The sequence below is a fragment of the Panicum virgatum genome, chromosome 3K (assembly GCF_016808335.1).
Source record: "Panicum virgatum strain AP13 chromosome 3K, P.virgatum_v5, whole genome shotgun sequence".
NCBI lineage: Eukaryota > Viridiplantae > Streptophyta > Magnoliopsida > Poales > Poaceae > Panicum > Panicum virgatum.
Genome location: NC_053138.1, coordinates 2,062,218 through 2,084,001, shown reverse-complemented (window position 1 = coordinate 2,084,001; position 21,784 = coordinate 2,062,218). Strand labels below are relative to the sequence as shown.

The following is a 21,784-nucleotide window of genomic DNA, read 5'->3' as shown; positions in this document are numbered from 1 at the left end:
CAAAGCCCGGACCTCGCATCATTAGCCATGCCTGCCGATGTCCCTCCCTCACCCATCCCCCCACTCGTACCATAAAAGAAAAAAATACACGCAAATCTTTGGCAATTGCGAAATACTAGTTGGACCGATGCCTTGTATTCTACTACTCCTAGCAAGTAGCCAGAATGATAGTACAACCAGAGACGACGAACATAGTACAATCCTTAGGTCCTGCTTGGAACACGGGATTTCACAAAGAATTTCCAATGAAATCCATGCGTTCCAAGCAACACCCCGGTATACATACATTAGCCTAACAAGTTACACAATGTCCTGAGACAAGCAATGGCACAGTGGAAGCCGGGGTTAAGACATGGTGCTAACTGCAAGAAGAAGAGCATTAACTTATTCTTCATACGGCGTGCCTGCTTCTGGCCTGGCGCGCGAGCGAGCCCTCTCGGAGACACGCACCCGGCAACCGCTCGAGGCGACAGCGCGGCCAGGTGTTCCCCGCCCCCGGCTGCCTCCTGCGCGCGCCATGCCAGGCGCCGTGGTCCATCCCCCACCACGTGCACGCGCCGCCCCCGGGCTCGGACAAGAGAGCCGCCTGCTGATCCATCGGGCCCCGGCGAGGCCGCGATGGCATCAGCGCGGGCAGCTTCTTTTCACACGCAGGTGGTGGACATGGGCGCTTCTCCCTGGCTTGGCTTGTCGATCTAGTAGTACTCCACGGGCGTGCCGGGACAACTGTCGTCGTCCGACATGTCGTCATCGTTGGCGTTGCTGCCGCCACCGCCAGCAGCTCCAGCCTTGGCGTTCCCCAAGCTGAACGGCGGCGGCACGTACGGCGGCGTGGCGCACCGGAGCAGCGCCCAGTTGACGCCGTGGAAGAAGGGGTGGCGCTTGATCGCCGCGGCCCCGACCGTGGCGCCGAGCCGCCGGGCCGGGTCCTTGGCGAGCAGCGCGGTGACGAGGTCCTTGGCGGCCGACGACACCGATGGCTCCTTGGGGAACTCGAGCGCGCGCGCCACGATGTTGGCAAGCGTCATCTCGTTGTCGTAGCCTTTGAACGGGGTGACCCCGTAGAGCAGCTCGAAGATGAAGACGCCCAGCGTCCACCAGTCCACGGAGCTGCCGTGTCCCTCACCGGACACGATCTCCGGCGCCAGGTACTCGTGCGTGCCCACGAACGACATGGACCGCAGCTCCACCGGCTCCGCCACGAACTCCAGGTCGAGCCCGCCGCCGCCGCCGCCGGAGGGGAAGCTGCCGTTCCCGCCGGTGGACGACGACGGCTTCTTGGTGCGCCAGCGCCGGCGCCGGCGGCTGCGGCCGCGCCCGGGGAAGAGCTGGAAGCAGGACACGGTTGGCACGATGCACGAAGAGATGGTGCACGATGTTGATGAGGCGGTGGAGCGGCCGGCGAGGGAGAGCGGGTCGGAGATGACGTGGGCCGGCGTGGGCGCGGTGGGGTCGCACTTAAGCGAGAGGTCGAAGTCGGTGAGCATGATGTGGCCGTCGGCGCGGACGAGCACGTTCTCGGGCTTGAGGTCGCGGTACACGATGTCCACCATGTGGATGTACTCCAGCGCGGCCACCACCTCAGCGGCGTAGAACCTGTGGCGGCAGGGACACTGTTAATAATCGAGTCCCATCTTACTAACTAATTTGCTTGAAAAAAATCATCATTTAGCAGTGCCATCATCAACTGTCGTTTTTTCTGATTTACCCATCAGTAATCATTACAGAATACAGATAGCGACCACAAAGTAAAATTTGCTCTGAATATTCATCTGTTAGCAATGCTATCATGCGTAATCGAACGCGGCAACCTGCTGGCTAGAAAATAATTGCAAATTTTGCATTGAGCTTGGATCAACTGCAGCAGCAAAGCATGCATCCACGCCAACTGCTTACTAGTACTGGTTAGGCATGCGGATAGATAGAAGTTGCAAAGTTGCTCGTGTCGTTGGCAACTGAAGCTGCATGCTGAAAAAGCGCGCGTGTGCATGCCCTTACTTTACTCACATGTCTGTAACAACCAAAAGAGGCCAGGCCACAGCCCACAGCGCACGGGCAGAGGGCGCAGGGCCACAGGTGACAAGCCTGTCAAGCCACACCTGTGCAACGCCTAACGACAAGGTGAGGCACCTGTATCTGAATCAAGCGCCGGGCATGTTGGACGCCGCCGCCACCACGCCGCTGTGCTGTGGCTGTGGGTGGTGGCTGGTGTTGATTTATTATGAGAGAAACGTACTGCTGGCTGGCTGGTGGCTATTGGCTGGTACTGGTTTGGTGTGAGAGATAAACACTATTGACTTCATGCAGCGAACAGAGTGGTTGTGCTCCAGTGCTCTGCTGAAGTGAGAGGTGGAGCAGAGGTCTCACGTAGCAGACGACGGCGCAAAAAAGGCATCAGACAGTGCTCGAATTAGCACATCATGGCTGTTGGGAGTTGCGCGCTGGGGGGCCTGGACTGTCCTAGTTTAACGCTGCAGAGAATGCAGCCCCATGTGTCCACGGCAATTGTTAATCCCTTCCTTGGGTTTACTAGTCCTAGCGTTAAAAAGAAGTTAAGTACCACATGCATGTGTGCGGGCAGTTGTTAATTCCCTTTAACTAGGGTTGGATTAGATTAATCTTTACAAGAAATGCCCTAGCTCGATCAGATGGTCTCGACCTAAGACCATTCATAGCCGGTGAAGGTAGGGGTGTGTGTTTCAGAGCTGTCATTCTTGCGCGCATCACATGGGGGTTAATAAAGGCCTCCTTGACTAATGAAGGCATGCACGAGGAGGGAAGGGAAGAGCAGTGGCAGTACCGAGAGGAGAGATAGTGTCATGTTGCTGGAACGGATCCAGCGCCGCAGCACACGGGCACCGCTCGTGCCTGTCGTCTCAAGACAGCCGTACCATGTGCCATGATTTGTCCATGATGGCGATCCTCCAATCCTCCATGTTGTTGTTGTTCGCCGGCAGCCGGGAGCAGGTGGTGAACCCACACTCCCACAGCGTGTGTACCTTCGCAATTCACAACGCTATGGTTGGGTTGGGTTGGGTTGGGTTGGGTATAGTACTTGTTGGGTTGGTAGTGTATACTAGTTGTAGTACGTGTGGGGAAGAGCTAGCCGCGTCTCACGGCCAAGGAGTACTTGGATTTTTCCTGAGCCGTGCGACGTGAACCGGCCTCTTAATGAGCTGCATGCAATAGATCGACTAGACTAGATTGAGTGGCATTGGATTTTCTTTTATTTTTTCCTAGTTGATCTGACAGACGGCCATTCGATCGGAAAATCACAATGCCATTCTGGCAAATTTCAGCAGGGAATTTCCTACAACAATGACTGACAGACAGTACGTAAGTAAGTTGACCACTAGCACCGAGGCCTTGACTAGCACCAATGGCGATCCTCCAATCCTCCATGTGTACTAGCACCGTAGCAGCAGCAGCAGCAAGTAGTAATGTAACGCCACGGCCCCCGCCCACAGTTCCAACCGCTACAGTCAAGTATACGCAGTACGTACGTATTTTTGCCTAGCTAGCCATTGAAACTCCGAGGGGAAGAAGCTCATAAAGGCGACCCCGTGTGAGATCAAGATGAGCCGGGGCCCGGGCGGGATCACTTGCAGATACGCACGAATGCCTGGGACCTACTACTCCGTAGCAAGCGCATCTGCCAAGCACAGCTTTTACTTCCATACATGGACAGGCTGACAGGCTTGACTCTTGAGGGCTCGCTCGGCGGACGGAAACAATACAAACACTGGTGGTGTGGGGGCTGTGTGTGTTAACGCGTGCACCTCCACCTGTGTGGCGTCGATGGATGACAGTAACAGCATGGTAAGCATGGCCCAGAAGCAAGGAACTGTGCGCGTGACAGGATCACCATGGACAAGTGTTTCCCGATTTAGTCTTCAACCAAAAACATCCATCAACAACATCTTCTCCGTGCTACTTGGCGTCACACTCGCGCGCCCATAATATCGCTTCCCTTTTCTTTTTTTAATGTGCTCGGTTTCTATGTTTCGTTTTTTTTTTTGGTAAAGGATGCGTCCAACAAGAGGCCGGGAAGCAATAATCTGATTGACCGTATAGGTTTTTTCATGATCATCGAACGCATCTTCAGAGGAAACCAAGTTGCAGGCGGATGCACGCCCAACTGAAGACACATGGGCCCCGACTGCGTCCACTAGATCCTTAAACTACACTACAACACACACAAAAGGAAACAAAAACAAATATAAAAGGCACAAGGAAACACCAAAGGAAACAAACAGAGCGCCGCGGCAATCAATCAAAACTGCAGGAAACCTGCCAGATTCTTCTCCAAAAAAGCCTAGAATCACTAGCGTAACTAATACCTAAGGATCAAGCCTAAAAGTCATAAAAAAAAGTCAAATTCATTCATGTGTATAACATTTTACCCCCCAAAATGCCCTTTGTCGAACATGAAAACCGTCATAATTGCGAGGCACACTAGATACTTACTAGACGCCATGAAAGAATTCATTGTGATCGCAGACGTAAATCAACACGGTAATGGGGGACTCGGATCATACCTGACCGCCGCCTCGGAGAAGCGTCGGTGCGGCTGGCGCTGGCGCAGCACGTGGAGGTCGCCGCCGGGGCAGAACTCGGTGAGGAGGCAGGACCAGCGGTCCCCCTCGGCGACGCCGTAGAGCCGCGGCAGGAAGGGGTGGTCCACGGCCTCGAGGATCTCGCGCTCCGTGCGCGCGCGGCCCTCCTTGTTGCGGCCCTCCAGCTCCTTCCGGTCCATCACCTTGGCGGCCACCAGCACGGCCGCGCCCGCGTCGGCGGTGGGCTTCTCCTTCGGCTTGACCTCGGCGAGGTAGACGCTGCCGATGTCCCCCGCGCCGAGCCGCCGCAGGAAGCGGATGTCGGAGAGGGAGACGGCCCCGAGGCGCGGGGCTGCTTGCGCGGAGGGGGCGGAGGGGTTGGCGGCGCGAGGAGGGAGCGAGAGCAGGAGGTGGAGGGGGCCCGAGGAGGAGGTGGAGCAGGAGGCCGTGGCGGTGGAGACGGTGGAGGCGGAGCGGGAGCGCGAGCGGTCGGAGGAGGAGCCGAAGCTGATGCTCTGCAGCTCGTCCGCCGCGAGGTCGGCGGCGGCGGCGTCTCCGTCCGCAGGAGGCATTGCGACTGCTCTCGCCGCGGCGAGGTGGTGGAGTGCTGCGGGGACTGCGGCTGGCTGGCAGGGGAGCCGGGGGAGGAGGAGATGAAGGAGAAGAGCAGAAGCAGAGGAGGTGGCGATGGGGATTTTAATTTGAAGGGGACACGAGGGAGGTGGGCAGCGGCGATTGGATGGTGATGGGCCGGGCCGGGATTCCGTGAGGCGCGTTGATTTCGTTCGTTATATATATATATATATATATATATATATATATATATATATATATATATATATATATATATATATATATGTATATATGTATGTATATGTATATATATATATATGTATGTATGTATATGTATATGTTTTTCGGCTTGGAATTCCGGGGAACATGCAGGCCCTGTTCTCCGGAGCGGGATCTTGCTTGTTTCCATCCCTCCCGTCGACCGTCGTGGTGGGGGTGCACGGACGGAACATTCTGCCCTGATTGCTGTCTCGAGTAGATCTGATTAGATAGGTTGTAGGTAGCTCAAGCCTGGTGCCAAACTGCCATTGATTTCCTTGAATTACTGGCTTTGACCTGATGCCCGCAGTATGCTTAGTAGCACAATAGGAGTACTAGCTTTACGGCTGGGAAAGCATGATCTGCCGTGCAGCTGGGTCGACACCACCTTTTTTTTTCCTCCCCTCTCCTGTCAACAGTTTCAAACCAGTTTCGGTGCTCGATTCATCTCGTGATGTGGAGCAGCTACCGGGTCTCATCGCATCAAATAATCAGGCCTGCAGTGGTCTATTATAAGGGCGGACGTTTGTGTTTGGCGGAATCACCACGTATGGTATGGGCATGGCATCCAAGACATGGCTTCAGGCTCTACTGTACTTGCTAGTGATACATTTGCAAATGAGACAGACGAGTGGCAGAGAAGAGGCCAAGACATTTCGAACCGAGCGATGGGCCGGGCCTACTCTGATGGCGGCATTGTGATGGGATTTGTCTGATGCCTCCAAGCATGCGATCAATGCAATGGGCGAGACATAGTAGCAGCGAGCGAGCGAGCGAGCGAGCGAGCGAGCGGACCAAACAGATGGGCCAAAGCCAAAGCCAAACCCAGACCTGCTCTTTCTTCTCCCTCCCGAGCGATCAGGAGGATCAAGCTGCCAGCATGTTTGTCTCTGTGGATGGGATGGCTCTACTCGGAATCCCTCCCCCTCTCCCTCTCTCGATTGCTGGTTACTCTGAATCTGAAGGGGTCCCTCCATTCTTAGGATGGATCATGGATGGGATGTGGCGGGCCTTGAGGTCGGTTGTGGAGAGACAATGTACTCAGTCTGCAGGGGGAACAGAGAGACATCTTGATTCTTCGAGGACCCCATGCTTAAAACGATAAGAGAGCCTACTAGATTCGAAGGGATGAACACAAATCACAAATGTTTGGTTGCTAGTAACCAGCTCTGCTATGCAGCGTGATCAGTGATGACTACCACCAGTCCGTGGGCTGGGGGTTCAGCGCTGACGGTTCGGGCCTATTAGTCCATGTTCAATCCATGTGCTCTGTCGGCAAGAGACATCTTTTGCCGTGGTCGGTCCAGCATAGCTTCGTCGTCTCGCCTGGTTGGGGGACTTGGGGTTGGACTTTGGAGCGATTGCCCCAGCACACAAAAAGAGGCGCTCAGGTTGGGCCGGTGCTTCTTTTACACAAAAGGGAGGCCCAACCAAGGCCACCCAGCGATTCTGTGGGCGTCTTCTCGATGAGCAATGTGGTCCAATATGGCCCACATTGAGAAAAACTTGTGATTTGCTTCTTATAAATTTCGCGGAAGCTTAATTTCTAAATGGGGATGTATCCCAGATGGTAGAGCGCTCGCTTAGCATGCGAGATGTACGGGGATCGAAACCCCGCATCTCTATTATTTTGGTTTTTTTTCTTTTTCTTTCTATTGCTTTCGTCTAGTGGTGGCCAAATCTAATCCTATCGCCTATCGGAGCATTTCGCTTTTCAAAGTGCTTTCCCTCCATTCATTCACTGAGATGCCGTGGTCATCCTTGACTCTCTTTTGGAACCCTACATACATTACCTGATGTTCCAACGTGCACGTTACAGAGACATTCCATGCGTATCCGAGTTGACAAACGCACACTAGTGTTCTTTATCTGACCGATGGAAGCGCACACTGAAAAGCCACACGACACTGCATCCCGTCCGTTGGAGGCTTGGAGCCGGTCAGCCGGAACGGGCATCCCGCACCCAACATTTCGGTTTCCGAATCGTCCGCGGCAACAGCTGCAAATCCAGCACGGTTTCCACCCACACGCCACGCGCGAGAGGCCGCACGCCATCCACAGACGCAAAGCCAAAGCAAGGCAAGCAGCAGCCTAGCAGGGCTGGCTGGCCACTGGAAAACGGGAGGGAGGGAGCGCAAAGGCAAAGGCTATTATCAAGAGGTCAGAGCGGCGGGTGCGCATCGCATCGGCGCAGAGCCGCCCACCACCACCCCACAACAGGGGAAGGCTCCTCTCCTCTCCCCCGCACCGCACCCACTGATAGACTACTAGTAGAAGCGAGGCGCTTCCCTGGGGAGGGAGGGGCGCTGAGGCCGCCGCGATGGGCTCCGCCGTGTCGTCGAGCATGGCGCTTGCGCTCGCCGGCTTCTGCTTCAGCGTCATCTTCATCGTCTTCGTCTGCACCCGCCTCGCCTGCGCCCTGCTCCGCCGCCGCCGGGCCCGCTCCCGCCGCGCCACGGCGCTCCCGCAGTTCGCCGTCGCCCACTACTCCTTCGCTGCCCACGCCGCCCGCCTTTCCGCGGGCGCCGCCGCCGGCCTCGATCCCGCCGCGGTCGCAGCCTTACCCACCCGCGCCTTCGCCGCCACTACCGGCGGCGGCTCGGGCACCTCCGACGCCGATTCCCAGTAAGTACCAGCACCGTTTCCCGCGTTCGTCTCCCCCACGCACCCATCGCGATCCGTCGCCTCCGATGCTCTGTGTTGCGCATCGAAGATTCCAATCTCTGCCTGTACGCCACCTCTCGCTAGTGTAGCATCCTAACCTTCGAATCTACCGCGGCTGCGCGTATGCCTTTAATGTGCGCGCGGTCGGCATGAGTTTCGCATTGGAGTGGAATTGGTTACTTGCCGGTGGCAGACGGTGGCCGAGCTCGCCATTGGGGAATTGCAGTTTGAACGGAACTGTCATGCTCGATCGCGCACGTTCTAGCTGGTAGGATTTCTCCATGATTGGGGATTGGGATGTTGGGCTTGTAGTTGCGAGGGCGCTCTCAGATGGGTCAGGAATGGGTGCAGTGGGGAGATCTCTCCCCCATCCCGTTATAAAAATAAGACTGCAAATTGGGGATCGGGATGCCGCAATCAGGGGCTCGTAGGTGTTTTGGCAGATGTCAATGTCACTATCAGCTTAGTTGGGATCTTGTGGGGATCACTGTTATGTTCGTCTGATAGGAGGGTCATGTTTGTCCAGCATACTTGTTCTATTCTATTTTGGGGTGTGGGACTGGCAATGTGAGATGGTTCTGCTTGTGGGTGTTGAATGTGGAAAGTTGTTTAGACCGTAGACGGCAGTAATCCATATAAGTTAACGCAAATTCTACTGGGTTCTCATCATATTGAAGTGATGTTTTCAGTGTTTTTAATAACTGAAACAAACTTAGGTTGAGGTCATGATTACCATTACTAGCTGTTAGTTAACGTCAACGTCAACATATTGCCTGAAATTTTGCTAAATTAGCTGTTTTCTTCCATTTTCCATTGTGCCCTTTGCCAAGTCTGTGCTTGCTTAATGTTACTCATGATGCAACACCATGTTAGGAGGTAGCCTTTTGGCACTGAAAAGGTCGCCATTGAGGATGTTGATTACATTTTCAGTACCAAAGAAGTTGTCCTTGAGGATGCAGGCACCTTGTCCTTGAGGATTCCAGTGCCTAAATAGAGAAAAACGGTGCGATATTTTGGTACCAGCGCCTTGATTACAGTGCTATGTTGGACATTGACAATTGAATCATTAGGTCCCTTAGCTTACAGTACTTGACAGCTAAGACTACTTGATCAATCATATCAACAATGGGGTATGGATGTTTAACTGTTCCTGAATAAGATGATAGGGATGAATGATTAGGCTTTTTTTTATCAAGTAGGTTAACCTCACATACGGTGCCTGTTGAAAGGGAAACTGGGACTGGACTAACCATTCCTCTTGCTGAATGCATAGCAGAAAACTAAATTGTTCTTGATTGTTTAAACCTAGTCGCATGGATCCTTTCTGTTCATGAACTTGAAACATGTCTTTGAACTTTTTCTGTCATATCTATGTGCTTTTAGTTCGTTATTACATCTTTGCTGAGTTTACATGAGAACAACAAATAATCTGATTATCAAACATGGGGGGGAACAGTTTCAGTCCAAGGCATACAGTGTTCCCATTCTGAAAAAAGAGTAACTATGCCTGGCATCCTGTTCTCACATCTAATTGAAAATGCTGACATATTTTTGTCAGTTCTGCTGATATATTCTGATTGCCATTTCTGCTGATATTCTTTAGCAACCATCTTTGATGGTGCTAAACCTATTCACTGAACCGCTTACATCTTTTTTGGCAGGTGCGTCATATGTCTTGCGGAATATGAAGAGAAAGATGTGCTACGCATTCTTCCTCACTGCAGCCATAATTTCCATATGGCCTGTATAGATTTGTGGCTGGAGCAGAACACAACCTGCCCAGTCTGTAGAGTTTCATTGCTTGATATCCCTGATAGCGAACAGACTGCACCTCCTCCACTACCCAGCGTAGTGATAAGCTGTCCAAGCTCTCCTGAATCGTCAAGATCTGATCCGTGTCGCTGCCTGTTTGTCAGCACAGGACACTCATCCAGGGCACCAGAGGCTCCTAGACATGAGCCCGACCAGGAGAATCAGGTGGCATCCGCACCATCAATGGATGGGGCTAACAACATGCCCCTGTCTGAAGTTAACCCCCTTCCTGAAAATAACAACCAAACAGTAAGAAAGCAGGTGGACAGATCTACCCAGCTAGGGCCCTGCAAATAGCAGCTGCTTTGGCGTCTCTGTTGTCTCTGTTCTGCCCAGAACTGCAGTGCGAAGTTCCAGTAAAATGTGAAACATCTTACATCTGCACTGGTGGATGGCTGTTGTAGGTCTAGCTTTGAGGGGTTTGTTTTAAATATGAGAAATCATTCAGGGCCCATTTGGATGTTGGTATTGAGGCCCAATAATTGGCATTGGCCTTGAATACCCTCAATTCTGTTGTTTGGATGGTCTTGACATTCGCAGGCAGAAACGAGCTCCAATACCGCGCGACTTTCCATCTGCTTGCTCGACCCAGCCCACGATACCGAGGCCTCCTCCTCCGTATTCACCAAAATTGAACCTCCTCCTTCCCCATGCGAAACAAAAACAGAAGCCCCTCCCCTCGCCGGAGACCTCCCCCGCGCAGCAGCCCCTCCCCCTCCCCTCGCCGGGGACCTTCTCCCCTCACGCACCAGCCCCCTCGCCACAGAGCTCCTTCCCCTCGTCTTCTCCTGCTCCGGCAAGGCGAGTGGCGGTGCGGCGGCTGCGAGGATGGCGAGCGGCGGCGCGAGCTCTCGGCGTCCCTTCTTCCCCAGCGGCCGAGCTCCCCCATGGGCGGCCCTTCTTCCCCATGGCCGGTCGACCTCCCCCATCGGTGCCCCTTCTTCACAATCGTCTACCAGCTGCGAGATCCGCCATGGCCGGTCGAGGTCCCCCTTCTCCCCATGGGCGGTCGACCTCCACCTTCCCCATGGCTGGTCGAGGTCCTCCTCCTTCCCCATGGTCGCGGCTGCCGAGATCCGCCCTGCGCCACGGAGGAGGATGGGGAGCAGGATTGGAGAGGGAGGGAGGGGGCGGAGGGCCGCTGGCGCCGTCGGAGTTGAGGGAGGAGGGGTGCCGGTTGGCTGCTAGCCGGCGGGGAACGCCGTGCCGCCACGTGCTTCGGCCATGGGCGCGGAGCTTGATGGGGCCCGGCAGCCCGCCGCCTGCCCCGCGCCGCCCCTTCGCCGGCGAGCTGCGCGACGCCCCTCCCCTGCCCCCCTCCGCGGCGAGCCCCGCGCCGCTCCTCCGCCGGTGAGCCGTGCGGTTCGTCCCCTGCCTCCCTCGGCATGGACAAAATCAGATGCCACGGTATGGACATCCAAACATGAATCGGTATTTCCCAGCTGCTTTGATTCCATCTTCCAATTTTATCTACATCCAAACAATGACTTTGGTATTGTAACCTAATACCAATACTAGATTGATTTGGCATTGAACTCAATTCAATGACAATGCCTCCAATATCGACATCCAAACGGAGCCTCGGGTTTCTGGTTGGAGAAAGAAAAGAGAGAGAGAGCACATTTTATTATTTTTTGAGTCATACAGGAAACAGCAAATTGCATCCAAAGTCTTCTCACATTGTTTGGTAGCCCCAGCCCACGGAGAGATGATTGTTAGTTTGTTACAGCAGCAGTATATTTGCTGTAAGCTACTACCTGTTGTTGCCATGAGCAAATAGGATGAAGGGAATCTTGAACAGCCCGATGTGATGAGAGCATTTGACATTGGCATGATTTCTACATTGGAGATTTAAACGTAGCTGACAAAAGCATCTGAAATGGACACGCATCTCCAGTGGGGTTAACTAACCGGGGATTCACTGCTGATGCAGCTGTCTCGCTCAGGTATGCACGTAGAAATTCTTCTTGAACAGCATGATGTGCAACTGGGAATGCGTAGTCAAACATCACAGTGGTATTCATACATCTGCTGTAGCACCATGTGCTCTGAATCCAATGCCCTATTTCTGTATAGTACGACGATGCCCGATTTTATCTCTGAACCTGAGGTTAGCTGGTAGATGGTGATCTGTATATTCCATGCTGACCGGAAGATCAGATGAGTATGACGGAAGGCAAACCCCAATCTTGGAGGGACCCGACCTCCATCCACCACAGACCGCAGATGCAGAAATCATATGGCTGCCCACGCACCGTCGTACGTGCATGTCGGTCGGGTCCAATCCAAAGACTTGTGCTAGATCTAGCCGCGTCAGCGGTGGTGCTCTGCTCAAACCAGCAGCAGCAGTGATGGTTTTTGCCATCTCCTCCAGACTGCAATAGTGCTCCGTGTTTACTGTGCCGAAATGATTCAGTCCACTGAGCCTGGGAGCACGCTTTACAGTGATCCCACCCCATCTCTGTCGGTGCTCCGCCCTTAAATTGGGCAGCATCATGGCACCACGATCCATCATCGCATCGGCACTCCTCTCTGCAAAGCCAGCCATCGGAGGAGAAGGAGAGCTTTTGGGCTTTTTGGGGGTGGGTGGTGCGCCATGGGGGAGGTGAAGCACCTGTGCCTGGTGAGGTTCAAGGAGGGCGTCGTGGTGGAGGACGTCCTCAAAGGCATGACCGACCTTGTCGCCCAGATGGACATGGTCAAATCCTTCGAGTGGTACACTTTGATGAGTTGCCCTTTTTGTTTTCCTTTCGTGATGCTCACACTGCATGCTGAAGTAGTAACTAACTAACCCATAGGAGAAACCTGAACTGAATGCCTTGACCGAGCTTTTGTTCAGTCATACTATCATTCAGCACATAGGTGTCTGTCCAACTTCTTCAGAGACTAGTAGCTAGTATATCGCTTTACTGAATAATTGCCATGTCCAGGATCTGGATTAAGCACACATGCATGCTGCCGATTGCAATGTTTTCATGGCCTCCATGAATGAACGGATGAAGGAAAGAGTGAACTGTTGCTGCAGGGGCCAGGACGTGCTGAATCAGGAGATGCTGACGCAGGGCTTCACGCACGTCTTCTCGCTCACCTTCGCCTCCGCCGACGACCTCACCACCTACATGGGCCACGACAAGCACGCCGCGTTCGCCGCCACGTTCATGGCCGCGCTCGAGAAGGTGGTCGTCATCGACTTCCCCGTCGTCATCGCCAAGCCACCGCCATCGGCATGATCGACCTGCCACAGCATCTGTCGGCCATTGTACGGTGCCTTTTCAGGTAGCAGATCATCGTCTATTTGCAACGGTGATGTACTGCGTGTCTAAGTACGTATGTACTAAGCTCCTTATTACCACTTGTTCTGCTATATGTCCTGCACTCTAGGACGTCTATTGTAGGCTGTAGCTGTAAGGCAAAGATATCTACACCGTACCGTACGTGCAGCACTCCGTGTTCAAGGCCCTATTGGTTGGTTAACTTTGGAATAAATTTCGGTGATCTTTCTGGTAGCAGCTACCTGTACAGTCACGTGCAGTTTCTCTCTTTTCGGCGTTTATGACTGATTTGACGGATCCCTAATCGAATTGGGTAGCACACGGTAGTTACTCGTACATTGGTGAACAGTAACAAGTCAGTGCATTCTTGTGAAGGCATTCATGTTGTCATTTAAACACGGAGAGAAACAGAGTGTGTGTCTATATATATATATCGAATCCTCCTTTTTCTTGCTTATTCTTTTTATTAGCACAATGCCCGTGCGTTGCTACGGGTAATAATAGACCTATATAATATGATCAATTTTGTGTTCATTCACTTCATGTACGAGCCGAGCTGTGATTGTACGAGACATTAATTATCTGTATTCCTATTGATTTGTTCGGACTCCATTATGATTCAGATTGCTTGCTCAATTTTCTTACAATTTGACCAAGTACAATTCTATTACAATTTGAATATATTATTTTATTTATCTTCAATGTTCTTGGACCTATACGGATCGCCATATTTTTTATTACTCAGAATACCCCTGCTATATCTCTTTCCATCAATCCGGCTGACGTACGGGTCCCATGCGTCCTCTCCTTTCTCTTTGTTTCTTCCCCAACCCACCTTCCACACCTATGCCATGGAGCTGCTAGCACGGGAGCCCCTCTCAATCCCCTTCCCCTCAAATCTCGTCCATGCTCCTTTCCAACCCGCTCTCCCCCTTCAATTTGTGGTGCGCGGCCAGCCCTTTGTGAAGGCGAGGAGGGCCTCAAAGTATGAGCGTGAGGAAAGCTATGTCCAGGAGGATGCGCCGCCCTCCGTCGCTTACTTGCTGGCCGATGGCCGCGGGTCTGCGGCTGCTCCTCGAGGTCTATAGCCCCAAGAACCGCAATCTGCTCCACCTCGTCGCGGCCGTCACGCGCGTTGCCAGTGCAGTCCACGCGCTCGAGAAGTCGCTACAGTGCAGCATCGCGGCCGCCGGCATGAATCCCGGCAGCCGTTGTCGCCACCGCCGCTGCTCCTCCACCACCTCCAGCAGGATCGTACTGCCGCTGGTGGACGTGATCGTCTTGCAGGAGGAGGAAGCGCCGGCCGCCGGCAGTCCTCGCAGTCTATCGCGCCCATACCTTGCGCCCGAAAATAGGAGGGAGATTGGAGCGCACAGGGGCCCCGAGGGCGGGTGGCAGTGGAGGTCCGCGCGGCGGCGGGAGCGGCGGTCGTGCGCGAGCAGGGAGGGCGAAGGGGCCGGCGCGCGGCGGCGGGAACGGCAACCGTGTGCGAGCGGGGAGGCGGCGCAATTCGGACGTTGTACATGGCCCACTTTGTTATTGAAAGATGACGGATCAAAAGTTACCGCACAAACGATTCGCTGTTTACGAGTAGGTAAAGAAACGATTCGGTGTTTACGAGTAGGTAAAGATTAGAAAGAGAGCCCGTCGAGTCCTCAACTCGCCACCTAGGTTGGATCTCGTTATTTGTTTATTATTATAAATATCCTTTGGAGAATACTGGAAGTATGGAACTATATATAACACACCTTGCCAACTTAAATTAGTGGCATAAAATGAAACAGCTGCAGATCAATTTCTCATATAGTTTAGATGTTGGAATTTGGGTTTGGCCCATTGAATATTTCAGTTATTTCAAATAAATCTCAGAGGCCTATATGGTGCAAAACTTTAATCCCATATTGCTAGTGGAAGTTGAGAAGACCATGCGGCTCTCCTATATATCTAACTCATAGGCTGCATCAAAGAACATATCAACTGGAGTTAGGGTTTTGACTCTTCTCGCTACTGTGCCGCCATCATAGTCTTCTCCATCCCAAGCATCGGCGTGCATCGGGACCTCTCGCCTTTGGGATCCTGCACCGGAAGAAGGCGAATAAGATTTTTGGGAAGCGCATCGCGCGACTGCTTGCGATGTCGTTTGTTGCACTCTGTTCGCAGGACCATCTTCGTCCAATCAGCATAGTTCGTCTTCTCGAAGGCCAAGACTCAGTACGTACACTGTTATTTGATCTGTTTTATGAGATCATGATCATGCTGCGTCTTGTTACTAGTATGATAGAAATATTCATGCTAGATCTATTTATGTCCATGATTTATTTATTTTAGAATTTAATCATACAATTGTCTAATTATTTAACAACCCAAACCTTTGAGATTTTAAGTAAAAAATAGAGGGCCAAAACCACCTAGTTTCTCCTAGGTTGGGTCTCGTTTTTTTTTCATATTCATTTTGGGGAATGATGGAACTACACTTTGATAGACATAGTAGTAGTTTACAAACAGAAATATGCAATTTCACCATTCTCAAAACGAACCATGTCAGTGCTTGGGGCGTTCTAATTCGCGCGCGCTCGCCAGGACGGTTGCTAGCGAGCAATCTCCGACAGCACATATATTTTCTATTTTGAAAAATTCTTCTCCACAGCTGCACAGTTTTGGTTATGTATAATATATGCATATAATTTTTACATATAACTTTTGTCAAACAAAAATTCTAAAAGAAATTTTTTCAGCACAATTTTCGTATAAATAAAATAAAGTTTTTAAGCATAACTTTTTCCAAACAACTACAAAGAAAATATTTTTAGCATAACTTACATGTATAACTTTTTAAGAAAACTTATCAGTGGACATGCATGATAATATTACCAGGACAACTTCTCACATAATTTTTTACGCATAAGTTCATTATACAACTTAGAGAGAAATATTTTTAGCACAATTTTAATGAAATGTTTATCAAATAAAAACTTCTCATGAGACAATATAATAAAAGGGGCACGGTAGAAACGGGGAAAAATATATGTAATATATGTCAGTCATGGCATGCACGGAATCAAGCTAGCCTAGTCTACTCTATCTCATATGACGACAGGCACGTGGAGCGGCATACAGCTTCAAGCTTGCGTTGTCTCGTCGCGCGCCACGAAGCGTGGTAACGAGCGCTTGTGGAGTGTCAGTGCTTTCTTCTCGTGAAGGCATCTAAAATTCCGTTGCCCTCTCTTCCTTCCGTCTCCGTTTTGGAAATTTTGTTAATTATTATCGTTTCTCTATGGAACAAACAAGGATGGTGAGAAATGGGGTCCCCTCCTGCCACTATTACCAAGAGCTTCTTTTCGGGCCAAGATGGGCTGGGCTGGGCATTGTGATGTGTAGTACTTTCGCATCATAATTTCTTTCTTTTTGTGAGATGGTAATCCTGATCTTCCTAATTACATAACGGGTAGCACCGTACCTGCAAGGTATACTTTTACGTCGTCATTCATGAAATTGAGTAGCCATTGCCTAGCTCAGTGTGACACGATCGACACATTGAGAGTTGAGAGGGCATAAGCCAGTAAGATTAGCTACTTGTACAATTGGAATTGACCCGAGCAATAATGTGCACAAACTAAAAACAGGGTGATCGAATGAAAGACTGAACTCTCCCTTTCAGTTTCTGAAGAATCTCACGATCAAAATCATATAAACCGGGCGGTTCACCTGACTTGCAAGTCTCAACCTTGTCAAACATAGTTCGCCTGATGCTCATACCTTGATCGGATTTTCCAGACGTGCTGCAGTGAAGAATCAATGATAGGCCTGCTATTCTAAGGCAGCATCCATATCTGAAACAGTATGAAGAGCATTTCGAGAGCAACTTGGCACACCAGTATGCATCTAGTCTAGTCATCTAACAGAGCAGATCACCATTCATCAGTCCATACATTGCATAACTTGAAAGCAACAAGTAGTAAATCGTGAAAGCAACACTGCATTTGGGCTTTGGCCAACTCCAACTCCAAATCAACAAGGCAGAGCTCGCAAATCACGATGAAGTTGGCTAGATTCCATGGTCGCTGACGTGCCTTGCCGAGAACCGACCCTCAGCCTTTTCCTTCACTGGTTTCTTGGTAAGTTACTGCTAAGCATCACATGCATATATGTTTAAGCACGAACAGTTGTGCACTGTGGTACATAGAAGGTGTGCTGAGAAACAAAACAAGGGAATGAAAAGGAGAACAAGACACAAACAAAGAAGAGAGAATTTTGTCCTCGTGTGGCAACATGGTTGCTCGGCAAATAGAGTAGCAGATATGATGATGCTCACATGATGGGTGACACCGTCATCAGTCTCTTTCGGCTGCTATCCATCCTATTGCCAATTTGGCGTGGAGTACCAGATAGACTCCAGAGAGAAAAACAAAACCAAGGCTCTTGAGAACGAAGCAGCAGTCAAGTGAAGCTCTCACGGGAGTAGAAACTGGGGAGGAGAAACACTAGCCCGTACTCCTCCGCTTGTGTTGTATGCCGGCACAGCCTGGGACCAACACGGCAACACCAAGTGCATCGTTACATTCACACCCCCCGTCAGACTTTGTAAACAGAGCAGTCATGTGTGGCGATAAATTACGAAAGGGACATGGGCATCACTGTATAGCTGTTGAAATTACAAGGAGCAAAGAGCAGCAATGATCGGCATATGCAGCGCGAAAGACAGATGCAATTATACGATAATAAGCTGCAAATATCTGTAAACATGTGGCGGATCCCTGGAATCAGTACTTTGAGAACTAAATTGAAGCACAAGTGTGTCATAAAGAATGATCGTGCGATATATTTGATGGCAATGTGCAGGAATCTATGAAGATATCCATGCAGTGCATAGTATGGGCAGACAGTGCTGCCGTAGTACTACCATGAAATTGTGCCAAAATCATTTCATCTGTACCACCGTTATTTCTGCATTGCATCAGAATTCAGAACAGTGCAGGGCTGAAGCAAACGGAGGTAATTGATGCAAAGCGTACAACAAGCAGAAATTTGCAAGCTTTTGTACACCACCTGACATTGCACACAGCACAGATGCAGAATCAAACACTCTCTAATATGTTTGTTGTATAATCCTTTGTTAACTGTACGAGCACACAGCTAAAATTAACTGGAAAAGAGGAAAAGCAAGGGAATGAAGAAGATGATCCCACACACACACAGCAGTCTCTCTCTTCTCCTCTCTGTATACTGCATTTTCATGGTGTCTTCCGAAACCCATTCACTTGGCACACTAGAAGAATCTATAAGTAAGCCTAGTAAACTGTAAGCACAACCGTTGAGCATCTTGGTTTGGTTGGATTTGGTATAAATTCCACCAAATTTCCAAGTCGATGGACAAGCAGCAACCATGGGAAGCAAAGCAGTGAGCATCAGCATTGACCTCTTGGGGTTGGAGAGCTGCTGAAGCAGCAGTGAGCATCAAGGCGGGGCCTTCAACGCCTGCACGACGAGCGCGAAGCCCGGCGCGGCGGCCTCCTCCTCGAGCCAGAGCCTGCTCTCGAGCGCGCTCCTGGCGCGCAGCATGACGACGGCGCACCCGGGCGGGTCCCGGAACCACCAGCCGTGCAGGTCCCAGAGGACGTCGACGGGCGCGCCGTCGACGAAGACCGTCTGGTTGCCCCGGAAGTTCCAGCGCAGGCGGCGCGCGTGCACGGCGCGCTTGCCGTCGACGCTGACCCAGAGCTCGTCGCCGCCTCCGGAGGTGGTGGCGCAGCCGACGCTGACCTCGTGCTCCGGCGCGCCGTCCGCGAAGCGGACCCGCGCGGTGTGCATCGCGTTGGGCGCCGCCACGACGCGGTCGGCGCGCGCGACGGGGAGGAAGCGCGCCTTGGGGATCTGGCCCTCGAACTTGGTCTTGACGAACTCGGGCGCCAGGTCGCCGACGGCGAGGACGACCTCGGCGTTGGCGACGGCGACGAAGTAGAACCCGGAGAGCGGCTCGGGGGACGAAGCGCCATACTTGGCGGCGGCGAGGTCCCAGAAGAGCGCGAGCGGGGGGTGGCGCTGGTGGTCGTCGGAGGGCAGGGAGCGGGTGCCTTTGCGGCGGCGGAGGAGGACGGCGGGGGAGGAGGCGGTGGGGCCGGCGAAGGAGAGTGTCGGGGGCCCGAGCGGGGAGTGGGACCAGGTGAGGCGGAGGAGGAGCGGCGGCGAAGACGGGGAGAGCGGGGTGGCGTGGTAGGAGACGGCGACGGAGAGGGTGGGCGGCGAGGAGGGGGCCGCGACGAGGGTGGAGGCCGGGGTGGTGCAGGCGACGCGGACGGCGCCGTCGGAGACGCAGGAGGCGAGGTCCCGCACGGAGGAGGGGAGGAGCAGGCTGGACGCGCTCACCATTGGAGCCGGAGAGCCCTCCCGATCTGCTGCGCGGCGCGGCGGGCAATGCGTGAGGCTGGCGGTAGTGGCGTGGGAGGGGAGGAGTTGGCGGAGAGAGAGAGAGAGAGAGAGAGAGGGGTGGGGGTTATGAATGAGCTCAGCTGGTGGGGGCGACCCGGCGGCGAGGGAGGCGGGCGGAGGCGGAGCAGCGAGCCCCCGACTGACTGACTGGTAACTGCCTAGCCGGAGGGAGCAGAGGATGCTTCCGCTTTAAGGCTCTTCTAGAGAGCAGAGGCCGCGCTGGCCGTCGGATCAGGAACGAGGCCGCACGGGCCGTCCGTTTTGCTCGGCACGCTTTTAAGGCTGCGGTTTGTGATCGATGGCGTCAAAGAGAAAGAAACTCTGTTTGTTCTTTCTCTTCTTCATGATGCTCCCTTCCACGGCAACGACGATCCCTGAGAGGAAGCTTGTCAGGATTCCTAAGCGGAGTTCTGTGTAGGCACTATTGTTCCAACCTATTTTAAATTTTACGTAAATTACATCCTTTTTTCACGAATTTAAAATCAACTTGCTAGCATAGCAGCACGATTCTACTACGATCCAGTCCGACCTAGATCTTGACAGACATATTTGAGAGTCTTGTGGCGTCAGGGGCGATGGATTTTTCCATTCCTTTTGGCTGCTTGCTGCAAAGAAGCAAAGCTCTGGCGCTCGTGGCTCGATCAGATCAGTTGATCCCCTGCTGCGGGGCCAGATGGAAGCAGGCCATCCGGGCGCGGACACGGTGATGCCGGTGTCGCCGTCAGGCTGCAGTCACGATGGGCAGCAGCCAGTAGCAGCAACAGCACAAAACGCATGTTGCCAAACCAAACCCAAGGGCGAGAGGAGGAGGGAATGCCGTGTGCTGTCTCCGCCTGTACCGGCGCCCTTGTCCGCCTCTCCACGGCTCGCCTCACATGACCACTTCGCGAGTTCGCTGTCGCCGGGAAAGAAATACAGTGTGTGGGTTCAGAGAATTGGCCAAAGGTCAACTGGTTTGATTTCAGATGCTTCTCCCATGCACCGTCATGTGAAGAATTCTAATCTGACGGATGGCTTCACAGGAAAACAAAGCAAGCCAAGCCAACCAAACCCAGCCTTGCCTGCCTGCCATCTTCTGAACGTCCCTGAATGTCAGCTCAAATCTCATTTTCTCGAAGGCTTGCAGCTGAAAAAGTCTCTTCTTCTGTTGAGCATCGCATATAAAGTTCCATTCAGTAGTAGTAAACTAACAAAAGCAGCTTAGCTAGAGCGACAGGCAACGACAGCAGGGGCCAAGTGCCGGCTCGACAGGACGGCGGATCAGTGATGGCAAAAGCCCGGACCTCATCAGAGAGTGGATCATGCATTCACGCATCACCTAATGTTCTGATCCCATGCCGGCACTCGGTATCATGAGCAAAAGAGATACCGTACTCCCCCTAGTACGCTCATCCATCAACCGCGCAGGTGTCACTGCCAACTACTAACTCCCAGCAAGATCGCAGATCCAGCGGAATGCAACGGCGAACTTGGCTCCACATTACCTGCAATTCCGTAAAAGGTTAGGCCCTCCCAATAATGGAGGATTAAGAAATGGCTAAACAAATGCCATCAAAGAAAGCAAGATGAAGAATTACAACACAAGCAAAAGGCCTCACTTGCTGCCTTGTCTCTTGTCTTGTGTCTCCACTCTCCAGGTTTCTTCAATGCCACACACGGAAGTGGAACCATAATTTCATAAATTTGCCCCCTTCTATACAGATCACTGCGTTAAATAACTGATAGAATTTGCTAGATTAGCCAGCACTAATGGGACTAGATAGACTGTTTGAAATTTAAGAACCGCACAAGCCCATGGACCATTGATCTGGTCCATGGGTTGTTAGCCAATCTGATCTGACAAGTGAGCATGTGAAATATGATTTTAAAAATAGCCCAATTCAAATATATTAAGATGGTAGCTAGCTTTGTCACTCATGGAGTAATCTACTTCGATAGCTGAGAATGCCGGCAATAACAGGCACTTGATCCCAGAAGCACTAAAAATATACACGCATGGTTTGTTGACTTTGCTTCTTTTTTATAGGTCCAAGACCAAGCGGGTGAAGAAAATAAAATAGTTGCCCCCATGCTGAATAATTGTTAAAGCAGGATGAGACACTCTCTTCTGGAAACAATGAAACCAGGATCCCTGAAAACCGTAGACAGCTCTTTATTAGCTCTCAACAACCGGCAAAAGTCGAAACCAATTCTTAATCCAGTTCCTTCTCAGGAAATATCAGA

At 52.1% G+C, this 21,784-nt stretch overlaps 4 protein-coding genes across 4 annotated transcripts; 2 read left to right on the top strand and 2 right to left on the bottom strand.

Moving 5' to 3' along the window:
* Window positions 1-97: 97 nt before the first annotated feature.
* Window positions 98-5,242, bottom strand: LOC120696717 (serine/threonine-protein kinase D6PKL2-like). Its single transcript, XM_039979702.1, has 2 exons — window positions 4,539-5,242; window positions 98-1,596 (listed from the first exon to the last, which is right to left on the bottom strand). Exons 1-2 carry the CDS (start codon window positions 5,126-5,128, stop codon window positions 696-698), a joined length of 1,491 nt encoding a protein of 496 aa, XP_039835636.1. The 5' UTR covers window positions 5,129-5,242; the 3' UTR covers window positions 98-695.
* Window positions 5,243-7,472: 2,230 nt separating this feature from the next.
* LOC120696716 (RING-H2 finger protein ATL2-like) lies at window positions 7,473-10,371 on the top strand. Its single transcript, XM_039979701.1, has 2 exons — window positions 7,473-8,012; window positions 9,713-10,371. Exons 1-2 carry the CDS (start codon window positions 7,708-7,710, stop codon window positions 10,158-10,160), a joined length of 753 nt encoding a protein of 250 aa, XP_039835635.1. The 5' UTR covers window positions 7,473-7,707; the 3' UTR covers window positions 10,161-10,371.
* Window positions 10,372-12,267: 1,896 nt separating this feature from the next.
* LOC120696715 (stress-response A/B barrel domain-containing protein At5g22580-like) lies at window positions 12,268-13,372 on the top strand. Its single transcript, XM_039979700.1, has 2 exons — window positions 12,268-12,578; window positions 12,889-13,372. The coding sequence occupies exons 1-2, from the start codon at window positions 12,460-12,462 to the stop codon at window positions 13,091-13,093; spliced, it is 324 nt and encodes a 107-aa protein (XP_039835634.1). The 5' UTR covers window positions 12,268-12,459; the 3' UTR covers window positions 13,094-13,372.
* A 4,002-nt stretch (window positions 13,373-17,374) lies between these two features.
* On the bottom strand, window positions 17,375-19,708 carry LOC120696713. Its single transcript, XM_039979699.1, has one exon. The coding sequence runs from the start codon at window positions 19,499-19,501 to the stop codon at window positions 18,590-18,592; it is 912 nt and encodes a 303-aa protein (XP_039835633.1). The 5' UTR covers window positions 19,502-19,708; the 3' UTR covers window positions 17,375-18,589.
* Window positions 19,709-21,784: the final 2,076 nt, after the last annotated feature.

Coding starts and splice junctions, on each gene's coding strand:
- LOC120696717 (XM_039979702.1), bottom strand. CDS start 5,128: ATGCCTCCTGCGGACGGAGACGCCGCCGCCGCCGACCTCGCGGCGGAC. Junction 1,597..4,538: donor TTCTCCGAGGCGGCGGTCAG/GTATGATCCGAG, acceptor CTGCCGCCACAG/GTTCTACGCCGCTGAGGTGG.
- LOC120696716 (XM_039979701.1), top strand. CDS start 7,708: ATGGGCTCCGCCGTGTCGTCGAGCATGGCGCTTGCGCTCGCCGGCTTC. Junction 8,013..9,712: donor ACCTCCGACGCCGATTCCCA/GTAAGTACCAGC, acceptor CTTTTTTGGCAG/GTGCGTCATATGTCTTGCGG.
- LOC120696715 (XM_039979700.1), top strand. CDS start 12,460: ATGGGGGAGGTGAAGCACCTGTGCCTGGTGAGGTTCAAGGAGGGCGTC. Junction 12,579..12,888: donor ATGGTCAAATCCTTCGAGTG/GTACACTTTGAT, acceptor CTGTTGCTGCAG/GGGCCAGGACGTGCTGAATC.
- LOC120696713 (XM_039979699.1), bottom strand. CDS start 19,501: ATGGTGAGCGCGTCCAGCCTGCTCCTCCCCTCCTCCGTGCGGGACCTC.